This window comes from Mus musculus, chromosome 2 (genome assembly GCF_000001635.26).
Source record: "Mus musculus strain C57BL/6J chromosome 2, GRCm38.p6 C57BL/6J".
Classification (NCBI taxonomy): domain Eukaryota; kingdom Metazoa; phylum Chordata; class Mammalia; order Rodentia; family Muridae; genus Mus; species Mus musculus.
Genome location: NC_000068.7, coordinates 62,821,501 through 62,839,760, shown reverse-complemented (window position 1 = coordinate 62,839,760; position 18,260 = coordinate 62,821,501). Strand labels below are relative to the sequence as shown.

The window sequence follows — 18,260 nt, the reverse complement described above, 5'->3', positions numbered from 1 at the left end:
TTGGGGCAATAGTTCATACTCTATAACCATAAATATAGCTAATTCTATAGCGTGACTACAACTAGCCATGAGGATAATAAAACTAAACTAACATATTTTGCTGGCCTATTAACATCCTAGATCAGCTACATAGACTTTCCTACAGAAGTACAACATAAGGGGGTATGTTCCAGAAATGATTTCAAATTGAAAAAGTAGAATTTAATGAATTTAAAAACAAATTTTTCTCTGCCTTAATGTCACCACTTATGACTTTTATTCATATCCCTAAGTACAGATGAATTACCCAGGGAAAGAAAATATAGCATTGCAGTTAGGAAAAAGGCAACAATGTCTAAGACATCTAAAGTCCTAGCGCATGGTACAATTTCCAATGGGCCTGAAATGTAGGCAAAAATTATACAGAGCAGGAAAATGCCCATCTGAAAAAAATATTATAAAAATAAGTAGGAACAGAAGGTGGAGACTTTGAAAAGGACTTGAAAAATAACATTTCTGTTAGAAGATTTGAATAATGTGATACCTCTGTATATATATATATATATATATATATATATATATATATATATATATATATATATATATATCGATTAATAGATAGATATAGATATATATGAGAGAGTATTCTTATGTGAGTAGGTACATGCATGCAAACACTCAGTAGCATTCTTTGATTAAATAGGCTAGATCCTCATCATGGAGGAAATTCAGCCAGCAGGAAAATAATGCAACTCAAGACAGGTAGTATTTGTTAACTATAAACATTTTAAATTACTTCAAATTTTATAAATTTAATAGTAGAAATGTTCATAAACAAAACTGTATGTTTCGATTGTACATAAGAGTAACTGAATGATTGAAATGATGGGTATTGTTGTTAGCATTATGCTAGACCTAAATGAATTTAGTTATTTGAACCCAAAATACAGTATAAGAGTCAAATTTTTTCTTTTGAGACAATGTTTCCCAATGTTGGCCTCTTTGGCCTGGATTTATTGTATAGACCAGGCTGGCCTCTAACTCAGAGAGATCTACCTGCCTCTGCCTTTCAATTGCTGTGACTAAAGGCATGCACGACCACTCCCATATTGTTATTATAATTTTTGTCTTTTAAGATTATAATAAAATAACATAATTTTTCCTTCCTTTTCTGTAACCACCACTTTACTATGAGTGGCATGTTAATTTTATGGCTCTTGAGCGATTACACCTGAGCAGGCAGCTCAATCTTGGCATAATGTAGTGAGCACCAAGAAATATCTGTCCTGCCTAGGAAGGAGGAAAGCCCAAGGACCACTTGCTTGTAGCCCTTGATAGACCCGAGATCTACTTGCTTCTACCATTAGCCTGGAGCATTAATTGGAGGCACCCAAGGATCATAGTGGTAGAGCAAGTTTCAGATAAAAGATGGGCAGAAGTAACTAAAAGGGAGTCTTCATGCCCTGCTCTCTCAATCAAAAAATACACTGTAGAACACTAGTGTTCTTGGAGATTTTAAATGATTCTTCTTAGTGCTAAGTTTTAAGAATGATAACGTGGAGTAAGCAACAAATTCAGCACATAAAAACTCCAAACTATTTCTTGACACCACAAATAGCAAACAGCGGGTGCATACCTGAAGAATATGGCACTGGTTAGACTCCTAACCTTCGACAAGGTAACCAGAGGGTTTGTACTCTTCCTAGTTGTCTTTGTAAGAACAGAATGCTGGCAGTGATTGGGAGCTTTCAACTCAGACACTCTGTCTCCTAACTACGATCATGTCTACTTTAAGTTGTGTTTCCCATAGCAACATTCTTGTGTGGTCTAGTTATAGGATTTTTCTATTTTAAAAAAAATGTAACTGAAAATGAAATAAAAAATTTCAAGATCCCCAGAAGAACCCTGAGGATTTCAACACAGAATAAGAGCAGGCCTGTGCCACATGCCCACATCGCGGTCTTCAACTTCATCTAGGTTAAAATCTTGTAGAGACTCCGTGGATCATTTCATATAGGTAGGAGAAGACCTGAAGAAAGCAACTAGCTTGTGTCGGTGACAAGTGAAAGACAGTAACTTAAACCAGGGATGTTTCATGAGCAACCTGATTTAAACCTGGCCAGTGCTTCCTGAAGTAACCCCCAACATGGGAAACACCTATGGTAGAATCCAGTCAATAGCAGGGCATGAATAGCAGGGCTTTTTGTTTGTTTGAACTGTGTTTTGCTCTGTTTTCTTTTTCTTCTTCTAGCCATTAATGAAAGAAGCCAACTCATGGCAGAAGTTGACATTTGTGCTTCTAGTACCTAAAATTTCCCTCTGGTTCTCACATGTCCCTCTGTGTGGCAAAAGGTGTTCATATATAAACTCACTGCACTGTGTCACTGGGATCATACCAGTCATGGCTCATTAGCAAGGCATTCAAGACCATCTTTTTTATTTTTTTATTTTTCCTATTTCTTCTGGATACTGTTTTTACAAATATTTTCCCATTTTTCTAGGACCTTTTAATCATATCAAGTCAAGCCTGCTGGGATCCACATCAGATTCAAACCTCAATAAGTACAGCACCATTAACAAGATCCCACAACTCACTCTGAATTTCTCAGATGTCAAAACAGAAAAGAAGAATACATCCCCTCCTTCTTCAGACAAAACTATTATTGCACCCAAGGTTAAAGAAAGGACACACAACGTGACCGAGAAAGTAACCCAGGTAAGGTGTTATTTTACTATACATTTCAGCTGTGAGGTAGGCTATTTTCTGTACCATGAAGCATAGTCTTCTCTCTAATAGTGGGAAGACATTTATCTCAATAGCATGAGATATCGAAAAACTCCTAAGGAAATAGATTAACAAAGCTAACTACAATAATTTTTGTCTGTTAATAGATTGACCAAAACTGAGCTAACTTAGTAGTATATATTGCTCTGAAATAATTACTGAGCTATTCATCATACTTGGACATTTATTGACTTTCTGTCAACACTTACATTATAGAACATTTTTAAAGAAATATAATGGATAAGTATATTGGGATTTTAGAAGTTTAGTTGAGATTTCCTCCTAACTGTGACCTTTCTTTTTGCACTGATTCCACTAAATTGAGCTGTATGCAAACCGATGGAAAGGAAAGGTATCTAATATGACAAAACATTAGTGTGAAACAATGCATCTCACAGCAACAATATTTTATCATTTTCCAAATAAATGTTGCAACCTAAATTACGACAAAGAGGCAGTGTCCAAATGACCTGACTCAAAGAAAAGATAAGAAGAATATGTACTTATTACGTCCAAATACCCACCTAAGCAGTACCTAGCTTTTGCTTACAGTGCACTTAGAGATTCATGGCTCTAAAATTTTCATGTAAGCAATTCCTCTACAAACAATTTAGTGTATTTGCCCAGCAAGTCTTTGTGTAAACAGCCCACAATAAAAAAAGGCAAATTTGACCTAAGCCCCTATTCTTTTTATTTTTCTTTTTTTTTCCTTAGTTATTTTCTTCATTTACATTTCCAATGCTATCCCAAAAGTCCTCCATGCCCTCCCCCGCCACTCCCCTACCCACCCACTCCCACTTATTAGCCCTGGCGTTCCCCTGTACTGAGGCATATAAAGTTTGCAAGACCAAAGGGCCTCTCTTTCCATTGATGGCCTACTAGGCCATCTTCTGATACATATGCAGCTAGAGACATGAGCTCTGGGGGGTATTGGTTAGTTCATATTGTTGTTCCACCTATAGGGCTGCAGACTCCTTTAGCTCCTTGGGTACTTTCTCTACCTCCTCCATTGGGGGCCCTGTGATCCATCCAATAGCTGACTGTGAGCATCCACTTCTGTGTTTGCTAGGGCCGAGAATAGCCTCACAAGAGACAGCTATATCTGGGTCCTTTCAGCCAAATCTTGCTAGTGTATGCAATGGTGTCTGCATTTGGAGGCTGATTATGGGATGGATCCCTGGGTATGGCAGTCTCTAGATGGTCCATCCTTTTGTCTCAGCTCCAAACTTTGTCCCTGTAACTACTTCCATGGGTGTTTTGTTCCCAATTCTAAGAAGGGCCAAAGTATCCACACTTTGGTCTTCGTTCTTCTTGAGTTTCATGTGTTTTGGAAATTGTATCTTGTATCTTGGGTATTCTAAGTTTCTGGGCTAATATCAGTGAGTACATATCATGTGAGTTCTTTTGTTATTGGGTTACCTCACTCAGGATGATGCCCTCCAGGTCCATCCATTTGCCTATGAACTTCATAAATTCATTCTTTTTAATAGCTGAGTAGTACTCCATTGTGTAAATGTACCACATTTTCTGTATCCTTTCCTCTGTTGAGAGGCATCTGGGTTCTTTCCAGCTTCTGGCTATTATAAATAAGAATGCTATGAACATAGTGGAGCATGTGTCCTTCTTACCAGTTGGAACATCTTCTGGATATATGCCCAAGAGAGGTATTGCGGGATCCTCCAGTAGTACTATGTCCAATTTTCTGAGGAACCACCAGATTGATTTCCAGAGTGGTTGTATGAGTTTGCAAGCCCACCAGCAATGGAAAAGTGTTCCTCTTTTTCCACATCCTCGCCAGCATCTGCTGTCACCTGAATCTTTGATCTTAGCCATTCTGACTGGTGTGAGGTGGAACCTCAGGGTTGTTTTGATTTGCATTTCCCTGATGATTAAGGATGCTGAACATTTTTTCAGGTGTTTCTCAGCCATTCGGTATTCCTCAGGTGAGAATTCTTTGTTTAGCTCTAAGTCCCTATTCTAAGCACTGGGAATTTTGAATTGATAAAGAATTTTTTTTCTGAATTGTAATTACCACAGGTAGTACTGCACAGATAAAACCTCTTACTAGTTGAGATATGTATGACAATGCTATGCATTCATTATGGTTGAAAGTGACCAACCAGTATTTGTGAAAGATGATAAAATATGCATGCCATTTGTGATAGCATCCCTAGGATGTACTCTCAAATTTATATGGTAATGAAGCAGACTACTATTGGTTTTTCCTTCTTCCTAACTATCAAAAGTAACGTCAGTATAATAGAGTTAACTGTTCTATTATTATAATTCATATTGTACTGGCATCACCTTGGTAGCTTTGAATTTACTTGCAACTTCTATCTATCCCTTTAAAATTCTTTTATAAGTAGTAACTACTTTAGATATATATAGAAATTAAGAAGAAGTGGAAACAATGTTAGCAATATTAGGGCCAGGGCCATGCAAGTGGTATGAATGAGTAAAGTTGGAGAAACAGAATAGCAAGCATGATGAAGACTGGCCAAGAACTGTAGAGTGGGATTTCACAAACATATTTCCAGCCAGCTGTGGTCAGGCAGGAATGTTTGACCAATGGCTGTTTCAAAATCTTCTCATTCCAAAAGAATAATGTAAGTTTAGAATTGAAGTCAATATCTTCACTTCTAATAGTTGAAACGTTAATTTGTATAATGTCATTGCATTCTTTTTGGGGGCAAACAAAACATATTAACTTTTTTTTACTGGATAATTTCTTTATTTACATTTCAAATATTATCCCCTTTTCTGGTCCCCCCGACACCCCTTATCCCATCATCCCTCCCCCTGCTTCTATGAGGGTGTTCCCCAACCCAACCACCCACTTCTTCCTCTCTGTTCTTACATTCTCCTACACTGGAGCATCAAGCCTTCACAGGACCTTAACCTCTTTTTATCAAAGCATTTATGTGTTTGTTTGCATCGAGGACCCATGTCCTATCACACCTAAGCAGTCCACTGCTCAAAGAAAGAGTGAGGCCAGCGTGGCTCTTGCTTTAAGAATTTGTTGTTTTTGTTTTTTATTCATCCTTTTACTTATTCACGTTACATCCTGCTTACCATCCTTCTTTCACCCCCTCCCTTCTCCTCTGAGAGCAGGGGTTTCCCACAGGTTTGCCCTCACCCTGGCAGATGAAGTCTCTGGAAGGTTAGGTGCATCCTCTGCCACCTCTGCTCACTCTGGGCAGACCAGGTAACTCAGCTAGAACTTATCCCATATACAGGCAACAGCTTTTGGGATAGTCCCTGCTCTAGATGTTTGGGATCCACATGAAGACCATGACACTCTGTTATGCTTGCAGACAGGAGTCTAGGATGGTTATCCTCTGAGAGTCTCCTCTCAGCACCTGACTCAGACAGATACAGACACCAACAGCCAAACAGTGGATGGGGCTTGGGAACAATTATGGAAGAGAAGGATTGAGGGCCCTGAATGGGGATTGAAACACCATGGTTTCTATCAACATTGTCAATTAACCTGGAAAGACCGACAATGCTAATTAACCTGGAAACTTGGGTCTCTCAGAGACTGAACCACCAACCAAAGAACATACACAGGCTGGACCTAGGCCTCCCCATACATATATCAGATATTTAATTTTAATTCTAGCATAATGGAAACACAAGCAGATGTATACATAGCATATGAATTGGTTTGTAATGTCTGTTAGTAAAGACTCCAAGAACTCGGTTTATGGAGGACATAATTGTACTTTAAGACAAGGCTGATCCGAGAAGAAAATAAGACTCAGAAGGGACCCTGAAGCTGGATCTCAAAAGTTATTTATCAAACTAGACAGTACGTGACACTTAAAGTCAGCGGTCACATTAAGCAATCTCAAGTTTAACTCTTGTCTTTTACTGTATGACATGGAAATAATTAGAATTGCTTGTATGGGAATGAGGCAAGGTTAAGAGCTGGCTCAGAGTTGGTGAGGTGAGATGGTGCATGCCTTTAATCCCAGCAACAGTAAGCAGAGGCAGTGGATCTCTTTGAATTCCAGGCCAGCTAGCACAAGGACTGAGGCCCTATCTAAAAGCAAAGCAAAACAAGCAAGCAAAACTCAGATTTGATATTAAATGACTATAATTATATGTGGAAAGTGTTTCTTGTGCTGCTAAGTATATAACATGGAATGTGTTCACTCTAACTCTAACATCTATTCATGGTTTTTTTATGACTCTCCTTCTCCTCCTCTCTATATGTAAAGGCTCCCTGTACTGGCTGGTTTTGTGTGTCAACTTGACATAGGCTGGAGTTATCCCAGAGAAAGGAGCTTCAGTTGGGGAAGGGCCTCCATGAGATCCAGCTGTGGGGCACTTTCTCTCGGTTGGTGATCAAGGTGGGAGGGCACATTGTGGGTGGTGCCATCCCTGAGCTGGTAGTCTTGGGTTCTATAAGAGAGCAAGCTGAACAAGCCAGGGGAAGCAAGCCACTAAGTAACACCCGTCCATGGCCTCTGTATCAGCCCTGCTTCCTGACCTGCTTGAGTTCCAGTCCTGACTTCCTTTGGTGATGAACAACAATGTGGAAGTGTAAGCTGAATAAACCATTTCCTCCCCAACATGCTTCTTGATCACGATGTTTGTGCAGGAATAGAAACCCTGACTAAGACACTTCCTTTAAGCATACCCTCAGGCCCTCCTAGAACAGAGGTAGGGTGTACACCATCAAATGTCTGCTACAGGAAACAAGGGAAGACAGAAAGGTGAAAATGAAGGAACAAACTAGTTATCAAAACAAGAGGGGGAATGCACATATAGCCAAATCGACAAAGACAAAGTTATTCAACCATAGTCGTCCATTACATCTTTTGAGAGCAAATGGATTCCAAAACTAAAAAAAGGCAAGGCTGTGAAATTTCCCTTCTAGATGACTCTTTCTTCCTTCTTTCCTTCTTTCCTTCTTTCCTTCTTTCCTTCTTTCCTTCCTTCCTTCCTTCCTTCCTTCCTCCCTCCCTCCCTCCCTCCCTCCCTCCCTCCCTCCCTTCCTTTCTTTCTTTCTTTTCTGTTTGACAAGGTTTTTCAGTGTGATCCTGACTGTCCTGTAGCTCACTCTGGAGACCAGGCTGACCTAGAACACAGAAATCTGTCTCTCCCTCTGCCTCCCGAGTGCTGAGATTAAAGGCCTGCATCACCATGTCCAGTTCTAGATAATCCTTTACTAGGCTTTTTTTTTTTTGAATTGGTAAAGTGCCATCAAAAACAGATTTCATCAAAATAATTGTACAGTATAAGATCTCATGTCTCATCTTTTAAAACCCTGTGGCTTATATATTTAGTTCCATAATGTTATATATTGGTTTCAACATTATCGTATCTTTTATACCACATTTAAATGTTTGTAGAGCCCATTTATTTTTTATTAAATATTATGGATTTGATATCTGGTTCATCCTCCTACACAAACAAGGCAACTTGAATTTGATTCCCCAAAACCACATGAAATAAAGGAGAGAACTAACTCCAAGAAGTTGTTTTCTGAGCTCCATGTGCTGCTGTGGCATGTTTGTATCCACCTCTATACATATCATACACTCATACAACAATAATAAATAAATATTTTAACAATATTTGGTTTATTTATGAAAATTATATATATCTTGACTATACTTATCCCTGATCTCTTCTCCAATTCCACTGAAACCCTCCCAATACCTCCCCACTTCATGTACTTATTATTATTATTATTTTATTGTTATTATTATTATACCCATTGATTCTATTTAATGCTGGCCATATTCTCATGGGTGTGCGGTGACCCACTGGAGCATGGGCAATCTACTACTGACAACACCCCCAAAGGGACTCCTCTTCATCTAGCAGGAATCAGCTGCCATTAGCTCTTCAGTTCTTGCTGATCTTGATCTTGTGCAGGTCCCCATAGCAACTGTGAATTTAACTGCACAAGAACCATATCATATCCATAGGTCATCATTTCACAGTGTTCCTTCCCACCTTCCAGTTCTTAGATCTTTTCTGTCTACTCTACTACAATGTCCCCTGAACCTCTGGGTTGGGTTTCATATATTACTCTCAGTTACCTGTTCTTAGCACTTGGAACAAGCATGGTCTCTTCATTAACCTCTAACCACTGCAGTTATGAAGCATTTTAGTGGCTGGATAAATGGATGAATAGTTAAGAGCATGTATTGCTTTTCCAAAGAACCTGAGTTTGGTTCACAGCACCCTATTCAGGTGACGTACAACTACCTGTAACTCCAGCTCCAGAGGACCCCAGATTTTCTTCTAGCCTCCGTGAGCACTGCACAATATGTATGTACCTCCTTACTTCCCATACATATACACATCATTAAAAATAAAAATAAAGTCTCTTTTCATTGACAACAGAGAAAATTCTCTGACCAATTTTAAAAGTATCACAAATACCTGCACACACACACATACACACACACTTGTGTAGTTAGAAAATGAGACTTTTGAGTATTGAGTTATTGGTGTGTAATTTAAAGACTATGAAACAGCTTCTGGGTCCTATCCTGTTATCACACAGAGATGTTTGTGCCTTCATCCAGCACTAAGTCTTCAAGTGATGTCATCTTGGCTTCCTAGCCTTCAGAATTAAAAAAACTAAAATTGAATAGATTTACATTGTATATCTGCTGTTCAATTAGAGTGCTCTGTATACTAGCAGTCCAAACAGAGAAAACACTCATCACTCAATGCATCTGAGGCCAACAAAAGGGGTTCATCTTTCCAAAAACTTGGGCTATACCCCTCTTGCTTCCAAATTTCCCCAGGAAAAAGCAGGAACAGGCTTCTAAAGGGAGCTATGAGGTTAACTATGTTTTGTAATAAGAATGTCCAGCAAATGCAAAGAAGTTTGGAAGCAAAGAGGACTCAAAATGGCAACAGCCCTGATTCGGAACAGTTCTACATTGCCACTTAATAACAAGTCTTCATTGTCAGTATGCCAAGGCAAATCAGGCAAAGATCAAATACAAAAACATTACCTGTCAATAGACAGCCTAATGATGCATTAGAATACCGGGAGACTATCCTATGATTCTGAGACTATCCTGGTGTTTGGGGAATTTCTTACCTATAGATGTCTTTGAAATTTACACATTCATTTGATGCAACATCTTTTGTCTTCCTGTCACTAAAATGAGCTGGGTAATGAGCTCAAACTTTATTTCCTTAGTTAATCTTGGGAAAAGTCCGTGTCAGAAGATGATCAATATATAAGTTTTTGTCCAATTGGCTTTCTTGGACAATCTTGTGTGCTAATAGATTTGCATAAGAGAATCTCTCTCTTCTTCAGAGAAGCCAAGCTTTTGTCCAATAATAATTCAACAGCGGGTTTTAAATATTTCTTAGCAAACCAACAATATAGCAGGCATCACCAGAATGAGACATAAATGAAGAAACAAAACAAAACAAACAAACAAACAAACAAACAAAAAAGCATGATTTGCCCATGCTGTTTGCCTCCCAGTCTCCTGTACACAATGAGTTAGAATTGACTGGCTAGTTGTTTTTCTTCACAGCTAGATGAGTTTCCTTTCAGAAGAGGGCCTATTGGTACCCACTCCATTATCCTTTTTTATTTTTTTCCAAGAAGTTATTTACTCATTCGACAAGAATTTGCTGAGGATATACAATGTAATATCCTAGGAATTTAGATTTATAGGAAATATCCTTACCTTGGGAGAAGGAAGCAGACAAATATATTACATAAGTGTTATAAGGCAGTTTGAAAAATTACATCACAGGCACAAACAAGATATAGGGTTTTAGGAAAGGAACCCTTCCCTGTGTTGAAACTGAGGGATAATAGTTAAGCAAGGCAACCTGTTAGCCTAGTTATGCAGAGGCTTGGGAAGCTTCCAGTGTTTTGGAATAAGAATCTGGAATGTGTCACATATAAAATCGAAACTACAGGATGGAGGATGATTGCTGGTGTCACTAGTGCTTGCATAGTAAATGACAGAGCTGAGAGGTAAAGAAGCAGACTATACTCAACCTGTCTCTTAGCCAGGCTTTCTTCTTGACTGTGCCAGTCACCCAAGAAAAGCAAGATCCCCAGATGCACCCTCATTCTAGTAATGATCACAAATGGTGATCTCATGGCAAATGCCTTCTATCTTCAAGCATCCATAGGATCCCCAAAGAAAAAAAGGACCCTCGTCAGTCGGTATGGGTGTGGTGATCATCCTTGTAGTAAAACAGAGTTCTTTGATGAGAGCAACCCATGAAAATGTAGTGGAGTAGAAGAGACTCTGCTGAAAGAGCACCAAATAGCAGTGGATCATCAGAAGGATGACAATAAGCATTCAAATTAACAGTATCGCTGATACTGAAATGGATATAAAATACAAATATGTGAAATGCTGGGAAAATTCTAAAACATAGAAGTATAAAACACAGATCAATGGTATAATACTAAAACATGCAGTAAAATTCCATAAGAGAATTATACCTAGTATGCCGACAGAGGGTACTACTATTAACTAACTGGAGAACCACAATATAACACTATAGAATAATACCATGGGCGAGAGAAAATATGATAAGTACTATAAAATGACTTTCAGGAGCTAAAGAGAGTCTCCAGTCTCCTTCAAACCAAAATTGGTCAAAATATCTGTTGTTTATGAAGAATTTCTGAGGAGTATAATGGAAATCCCCATAGATGTGATCAATAGTTTGCTATTTCAGAGACTCTGTAATAAACTGTTTATGGCTTACCAAGTTTAATCTACATAATAACTAGTTAGCAGTACCATTATGCCCATTTCATAGGGGACATGAAAGAATTTCTGTAGGACACATAGTGAAATATAGAAGTCCCCTTCCACCCAAGGTCATCTGACTCTCTAAGTGACTGCCTCAGTTTCTTAACTGCATTCCATGGTTCTATTATTTCTATTTTTGCATGCTGAATCTAATCAGAAGCCATCATGGCAGTTTGATATGCATTAAATGTGTCTTAGTGGTTGAATTTCATACTTAGAACAACATTAAGAACTCACACAAGTGGGGCTAGAGAAGCAGGGACAGAATGCTGGATGCTTTCTCTTAGTCTTTAACACACCTTGGCAGAGAAGCTCATTTCCCTCATCACTTGTTCACATCCATCTGTTTAGGCTATGTTTATGTCATGATCGTAGGTTTTGGATTTTGTTCGTGTGCTCTAGTTAATGAAAACTGAGGTGACATTGGCATTACTGACAGAAAAGAGCTCAAAGGCGAAAAGAATTTTACTTTTTATTGAAATTTATACAATACAAATTTATGCATAATATTTCACTCTCAACCAATGACTTCAAAGGAACTATTTATAACTTAGCATGATTTATAATGGAGGGATTTTAATGCTAACATTAAACTAACATTAATTTAATAATGTTAGCCAATACTTAAAATTATCATCTTGGGATATGCCATACAAAGTTTCATAACCCATTTGTTATTCTCTCATTTCATGTAAATACTAAACTTTCATCAATGATAGTCTTTAAAAAAAAAAAAAAAAAGCTTTCCCTTCCCCACCCCCCTCTCTCAACCTGGCCATGGCCGGTCTCTCTCTCTCTCTCTTTCTATCTTCTCTCTACTCTCTAGCCCTCCTTTTCTCTCTCCCTTTCCCACTCTCTCCACGTGGCCATAGCCAGCCTCTCTCTTTCTACCTTCTCTCTTTTCTTCCTGCCTTTCTAAAATAAAGCTCTAAAACCATTTTTAAAAAGTCTTTCAGACAGAACTACACATTAAGAGTCATTTTGTATACAGCACTGTTTTTCAATAATGCTGTTAAGTTAAAATTGTACTTGAGATTCTAATTCCCAGAACTATTTTAGCAAATGATTCTTCAAAATTTGAAGTTATGAGATAGCCGGCCACCTTCCTGGTGAGAGCACGGGGGTCTGCCAGGCCTGAGAGGTTTGTGGCAAAGGCGCCGGTGGGAGCCTTCTTGGCTCCAGGACTCCGCGGAGGGCAGGCTGCACGGGTGACCGTGTGGAATACAGAGTGCCAGCCGTTTCTGGGACGGGCGAGAGTCGCAGAGCTTCTGGGCGGCGCCATCTTCAGCTCCAGACAGCCGGCCACCTTCCTGGTGAGAGCACGGGGGTCTGCCCGGCCTGAGAGGTTTGTGGCACAGGCGCCGGCGGGAGCCTTCTTGGCTCCGGGACTCCGCGGAGGGCAGGCTGCACGGGTGACCGTGTGGAATACAGAGTGCCAGCCGTTTCTGGGACGGGCGAGAGTCACAGAGCTTCTGGGCGGCGCCATCTTCAGCTCCAGACAACCAGCCACCTTCCCGGCAAGAGCCACAGAGCTTCTGAGGCAGCGCCATCCTCAGCGCCAGACGGCCGGCCTCCTTCCGGACAAGAGCCACAGAGCTTCTCAGGCGGCAACATCTTCGACTCCAGACAACTGGCCACCTTCCTGGCCAAAGCAACACAGCTTCTGGGAAAGATCCTGTTTTGGGCCTTCACCTTCAGCCAGGAGGAGGTCCAAACACCAGATAACTGTACACCTTCCCTGAAAGAGGAGAGCTTGCCTACAGAGACTGCTCTGACCACTGAAACTCAGAGAAGAGAGCTTGTCTCCCACGCCTGCTGATAGAGGGTAACAAAATCAACAGAGGAACAATCTCTTAACAAAGACAACTATAACAACTAACTCCAGAGATTGCCAGATGGCAAAAGGTAAACGTAAGAATCCTACTAACAGAAGCCAGGACCACTCACCATCATCAGAACCCAGAACGCCCACTTCGCCCAATCCAGGACACCCTAACACACCTGAAAAGGTAGACCTGGATTTAAAAGCATATCTCATGATGATGGTAGAGGACATAAAGAAGGAATTCAATAACTCACTTAAAGAAATACAGGAGAACACTGCTAAAGAGTTACAAGTCCTTAAAGAAAAACAGGAAAACACTGCTAAAGAGTTACAAGTCCTTAAAGAAAAACAGGAAAACACAACCAAACAGGTAGAAGTCCTTATAGAAAAACAGGAAAACACATCCAAACAGGTGATGGAAATGAACAAAACCATACTAGACCTAAAAAGGGAAGTAGACACAATAAAGAAAACCCAAAGTGAGGCGACGCTGGAGATAGAAACCCTAGGAAAGAAATCTGGAACCATAGATGCCAGCATCAGCAACAGAATACAAGAGATGGAAGAGAGAATCTCAGGTGCAGAAGACTCCATAGAGAACATCGGCACAACAATCAAAGAAAATGGAAAATGCAAAAAGATCCTAACTCAAAACATCCATGAAATCCAGGACACAATGAGAAGACCAAACCTACGGATAATAGGAGTGGATGAGAATGAAGATTTTCAACTCAAAGGACCAGCAAACATCTTCAACAAAATTATTGAAGAAAACTTCCCAAATCTAAAGAAAGAGATGCCCATGAACATACAAGAAGCCTACAGAACTCCAAATAGACTGGACCAGAAAAGAAATTCCTCCCGACACATAATAATCAGAACACCAAATGCACTAAATAAAGATAGAATACTAAAAGCAGTAAGGGAAAAAGGTCAAGTAACATATAAAGGCAAGTCTATCAGAATTACACCAGATTTTTCACCAGAGACTATGAAAGCCAGAAGAGCCTGGACAGATGTTATACAGACACTAAGAGAACACAAATGCCAGCCCAGGCTACTATACCCAGCCAAACTCTCAATTACCATAGATGGAGAAACCAAAGTATTCCACGACAAAACTAAATTCACCCATTATCTCTCCACGAATCCAGCCCTTCAAAGGATAATAACAGAAAAAAACCAATACAAGGACGGGAACCACGCCCTAGAAAAAACAAGAAGATAATCCCTCAACAAACCTAAAAGAAGACAGCCACAAGAACAGAATGCCAACTTTAACAACAAAAATAACAGGAAGCAACAATTACCTTTCCTTAATATCTCTTAATATCAATGGACTCAATTCCCCAATAAAAAGACATAGACTAACAGACTGGCTACACAAACAGGACCCAACATTCTGCTGCTTACAGGAAACCCATCTCAGGGAAAAAGACAGACACTACCTCAGAGTGAAAGGCTGGAAAACAATTTTCCAAGCAAATGGTCTGAAGAAACAGGCTGGAGTAGCCATTCTAATATCGGATAAAATCGACTTCCAACCCAAAGTTATCAAAAAAGACAAGGAGGGACACTTCATACTCATCAAAGGTAAAATCCTCCAAGAGGAACTCTCAATTCTGAATATCTACGCTCCAAATGCAAGGGCAGCCACATTCATTAAAGACACTTTAGTAAAGCTCAAAGCACACATTGCACCTCACACAATAATAGTGGGAGACCTCAACACACCACTTTCATCAATGGACAGATCGTGGAAACAGAAACTAAACAGGGACACAGTGAAACTAACAGAAGTTATGAAACAAATGGACCTGACAGATATCTACAGAATATTTAATCCTAAAACAAAAGGATATACCTTCTCAGCACCTCACGGGACCTTCTCCAAAATTGACCATATAATTGGTCACAAAATAGGCCTCAACAGATACAAAAATATTGAAATTGTCCCATGTATCCTATCAGACCACCATGGCCTAAGACTGATCTTCAATAACAACATTAAGAATGGAAAGCCAACATTCACGTGGAAACTGAACAACACTCTTCTCAATTATACCTTGGTCAAGGAAGGAATAAAGAAAGAAATTAAAGACTTTTTAGAGTTTAATGAAAATGAAGCCACAACGTACCCAAACCTTTGGGACACAATGAAAGCATTTCTAAGAGGGAAACTCATAGCTCTGAGTACCTCCAAGAAGAAACGGGAGAGAGCACATACTAGCAGCTTGACAACACATCTAAAAGCTCTAGAAAAAAAGGAAGCAAATTCACCCAAGAGGAGTAGACGGCAGGAAATAATCAAACTCAGGGGTGAAATTAACCAAGTGGAAACAAGAAGAACTATTCAAAGAATTAACCAAACGAGGAGTTGGTTCTTTGAGAAAATCAACAAGATAGATAAGCCCTTAGCTAGACTCACTAGAGGGCAAAGGGACAAAATCCTAATCAACAAAATCAGAAATGAAAAGGGAGACATAACAACAGATCCTGAAGAAATCCAAAACACCATCAGATCCTTCTACAAAAGCTTATACTCAACAAAACTGGAAAACCTGGACGAAATGGACAAATTTCTGGACAGATACCAGGTACCAAAGTTGAATCAGGATCAAGTTGACCTTCTAAACAGTCCCATATCCCCTAAAGAAATAGAAGCAGTTATTAATAGTCTCCCAGCCAAAAAAAGCCCAGGACCAGATGGGTTTAGTGCAGAGTTCTATCAGACCTTCAAAGAAGATCTAATTCCAGTTCTGCACAAACTATTTCACAAGATAGAAGTAGAAGGTACTCTACCCAACTCATTTTATGAAGCCACTATTTCTCTGATACCTAAACCACAGAAAGATCCAACAAAGATAGAGAACTTCAGACCAATTTCTCTTATGAATATCGATGCAAAAATCCTTAATAAAATTCTCGCTAACCGAATCCAAGAACACATTAAAGAAATCATCCATCCTGACCAAGTAGGTTTTATTCCAGGGATGCAGGGATGGTTTAATATACGAAAATCCATCAATGTAATCCATTATATATACAAACTCAAAGACAAAAACCACATGATCATCTCGTTAGATGCAGAAAAAGCATTTGACAAGATCCAACACCCATTCATGATAAAAGTTTTGGAAAGATCAGGAATTCAAGGCCCATACCTAAACATAATAAAAGCAATCTACAGCAAACCAGTAGCCAACATCAAAGTAAATGGAGAGAAGCTGGAAGCAATCCCACTAAAATCAGGGACTAGACAAGGTTGCCCACTTTCTCCCTACCTTTTCAACATAGTACTTGAAGTATTAGCCAGAGCAATTAGACAACAAAAGGAGATCAAGGGGATACAAATTGGAAAAGAGGAAGTCAAAATATCACTTTTTGCAGATGATATGATAGTATATATAAGTGACCCTAAAAATTCCACCAGAGAACTCCTAAACCTGATAAACAGCTTTGGTGAAGTAGCTGGATATAAAATTAACTCAAACAAGTCAATGGCCTTTCTCTACACAAAGAATAAACAGGCTGAGAAAGAAATTAGGGAAACAACACCCTTCTCAATAGTCACAAATAATATAAAATATCTCGGCGTGACTCTAACTAAGGAAGTAAAAGATCTGTATGATAAAAACTTCAAGTCTCTGAAGAAAGAAATTAAAGAAGATCTCAGAAGATGGAAAGATCTCCCATGCTCATGGATTGGCAGGATCAACATTGTAAAAATGGCTATCTTGCCAAAAGCAATCTACAGATTCAATGCAATCCCCATCAAAATTCCAACTCAATTCTTCAACGAATTAGAAGGAGCAATTTGCAAATTCATCTGGAATAACAAAAAACCTAGGATAGCAAAAACTCTTCTCAAGGATAAAAGAACCTCTGGTGGAATCACCATGCCTGACCTAAAGCTTTACTACAGGGCAATTGTGATAAAAACTGCATGGTACTGGTATAGAGACAGACAAGTAGACCAATGGAATAGAATTGAAGACCCAGAAATGAACCCACACACCTATGGTCACTTGATCTTCGACAAGGGAGCTAAAACCATCCAGTGGAAGAAAGACAGCATTTTCAACAAATGGTGCTGGCACAACTGGTTGTTATCATGTAGAAGAATGCGAATCGATCCATACTTATCTCCTTGTACTAAGGTCAAATCTAAATGGATCAAGGAACTTCACATAAAACCAGAGACACTGAAACTTATAGAGGAGAAAGTGGGGAAAAGCCTTGAAGATATGGGTACAGGGGAAAAATTCCTGAACAGAACAGCAATGGCTTGCTCTGTAAGATCGAGAATTGACAAATGGGACCTAATGAAACTCCAAAGTTTCTGCAAGGCAAAAGACACCGTCAATAAGACAAAAAGACCACCAACAGATTGGGAAAGGATCTTTACCTATCCTAAATCAGATAGGGGACTAATATCCAACATATATAAAGAACTCAAGAAGGTGGACTTCAGAAAATCAAATAACCCCATTAAAAAATGGGGCTCAGAACTGAACAAAGAATTCTCACCTGAGGAATACCGAATGGCAGAGAAGCACCTGAAAAAGTGCTCAACATCCTTAATCATCAGGGAAATGCAAATCAAAACAACCCTGAGATTCCACCTCACACCAGTCAGAATGGCTAAGATCAAAAATTCAGGTGACAGCAGATGCTGGCGTGGATGTGGAGAAAGAGGAACACTCCTCCATTGTTGGTGGGATTGCAGGCTTGTACAACCACTATGGAAATCAGTCTGGCGGTTCCTCAGAAAACTGGATATAGTATTACCGGAGGATCCAGCAATACCTCTCCTGGGCATATATCCAGAAGATGCCCCAACTGGTAAGAAGGACACATGCTCCACTATGTTCATAGCAGCCTTATTTATAATAGC

At 39.4% G+C, this 18,260-nt stretch overlaps 1 protein-coding gene across 16 annotated transcripts in view; it reads left to right on the top strand.

Moving 5' to 3' along the window:
- Positions 1-18,260, top strand: part of Kcnh7 (potassium voltage-gated channel, subfamily H (eag-related), member 7) — a 490,878-nt gene that overhangs the window by 344,527 nt on the left and 128,091 nt on the right. For all 16 annotated transcript variants that reach the window (XR_374421.1, XR_001781102.1, XR_374422.3 and 13 more), the window contains one exon: positions 2,481-2,695. Coding sequence is in view for 12 of the 16 variants with exons in the window: in XM_011239315.3 (XP_011237617.1) it covers positions 2,481-2,695 (215 nt within the window). In the remaining 4 variants the exon portion in view is untranslated. The remainder of the gene's footprint in view (positions 1-2,480; positions 2,696-18,260) is intronic.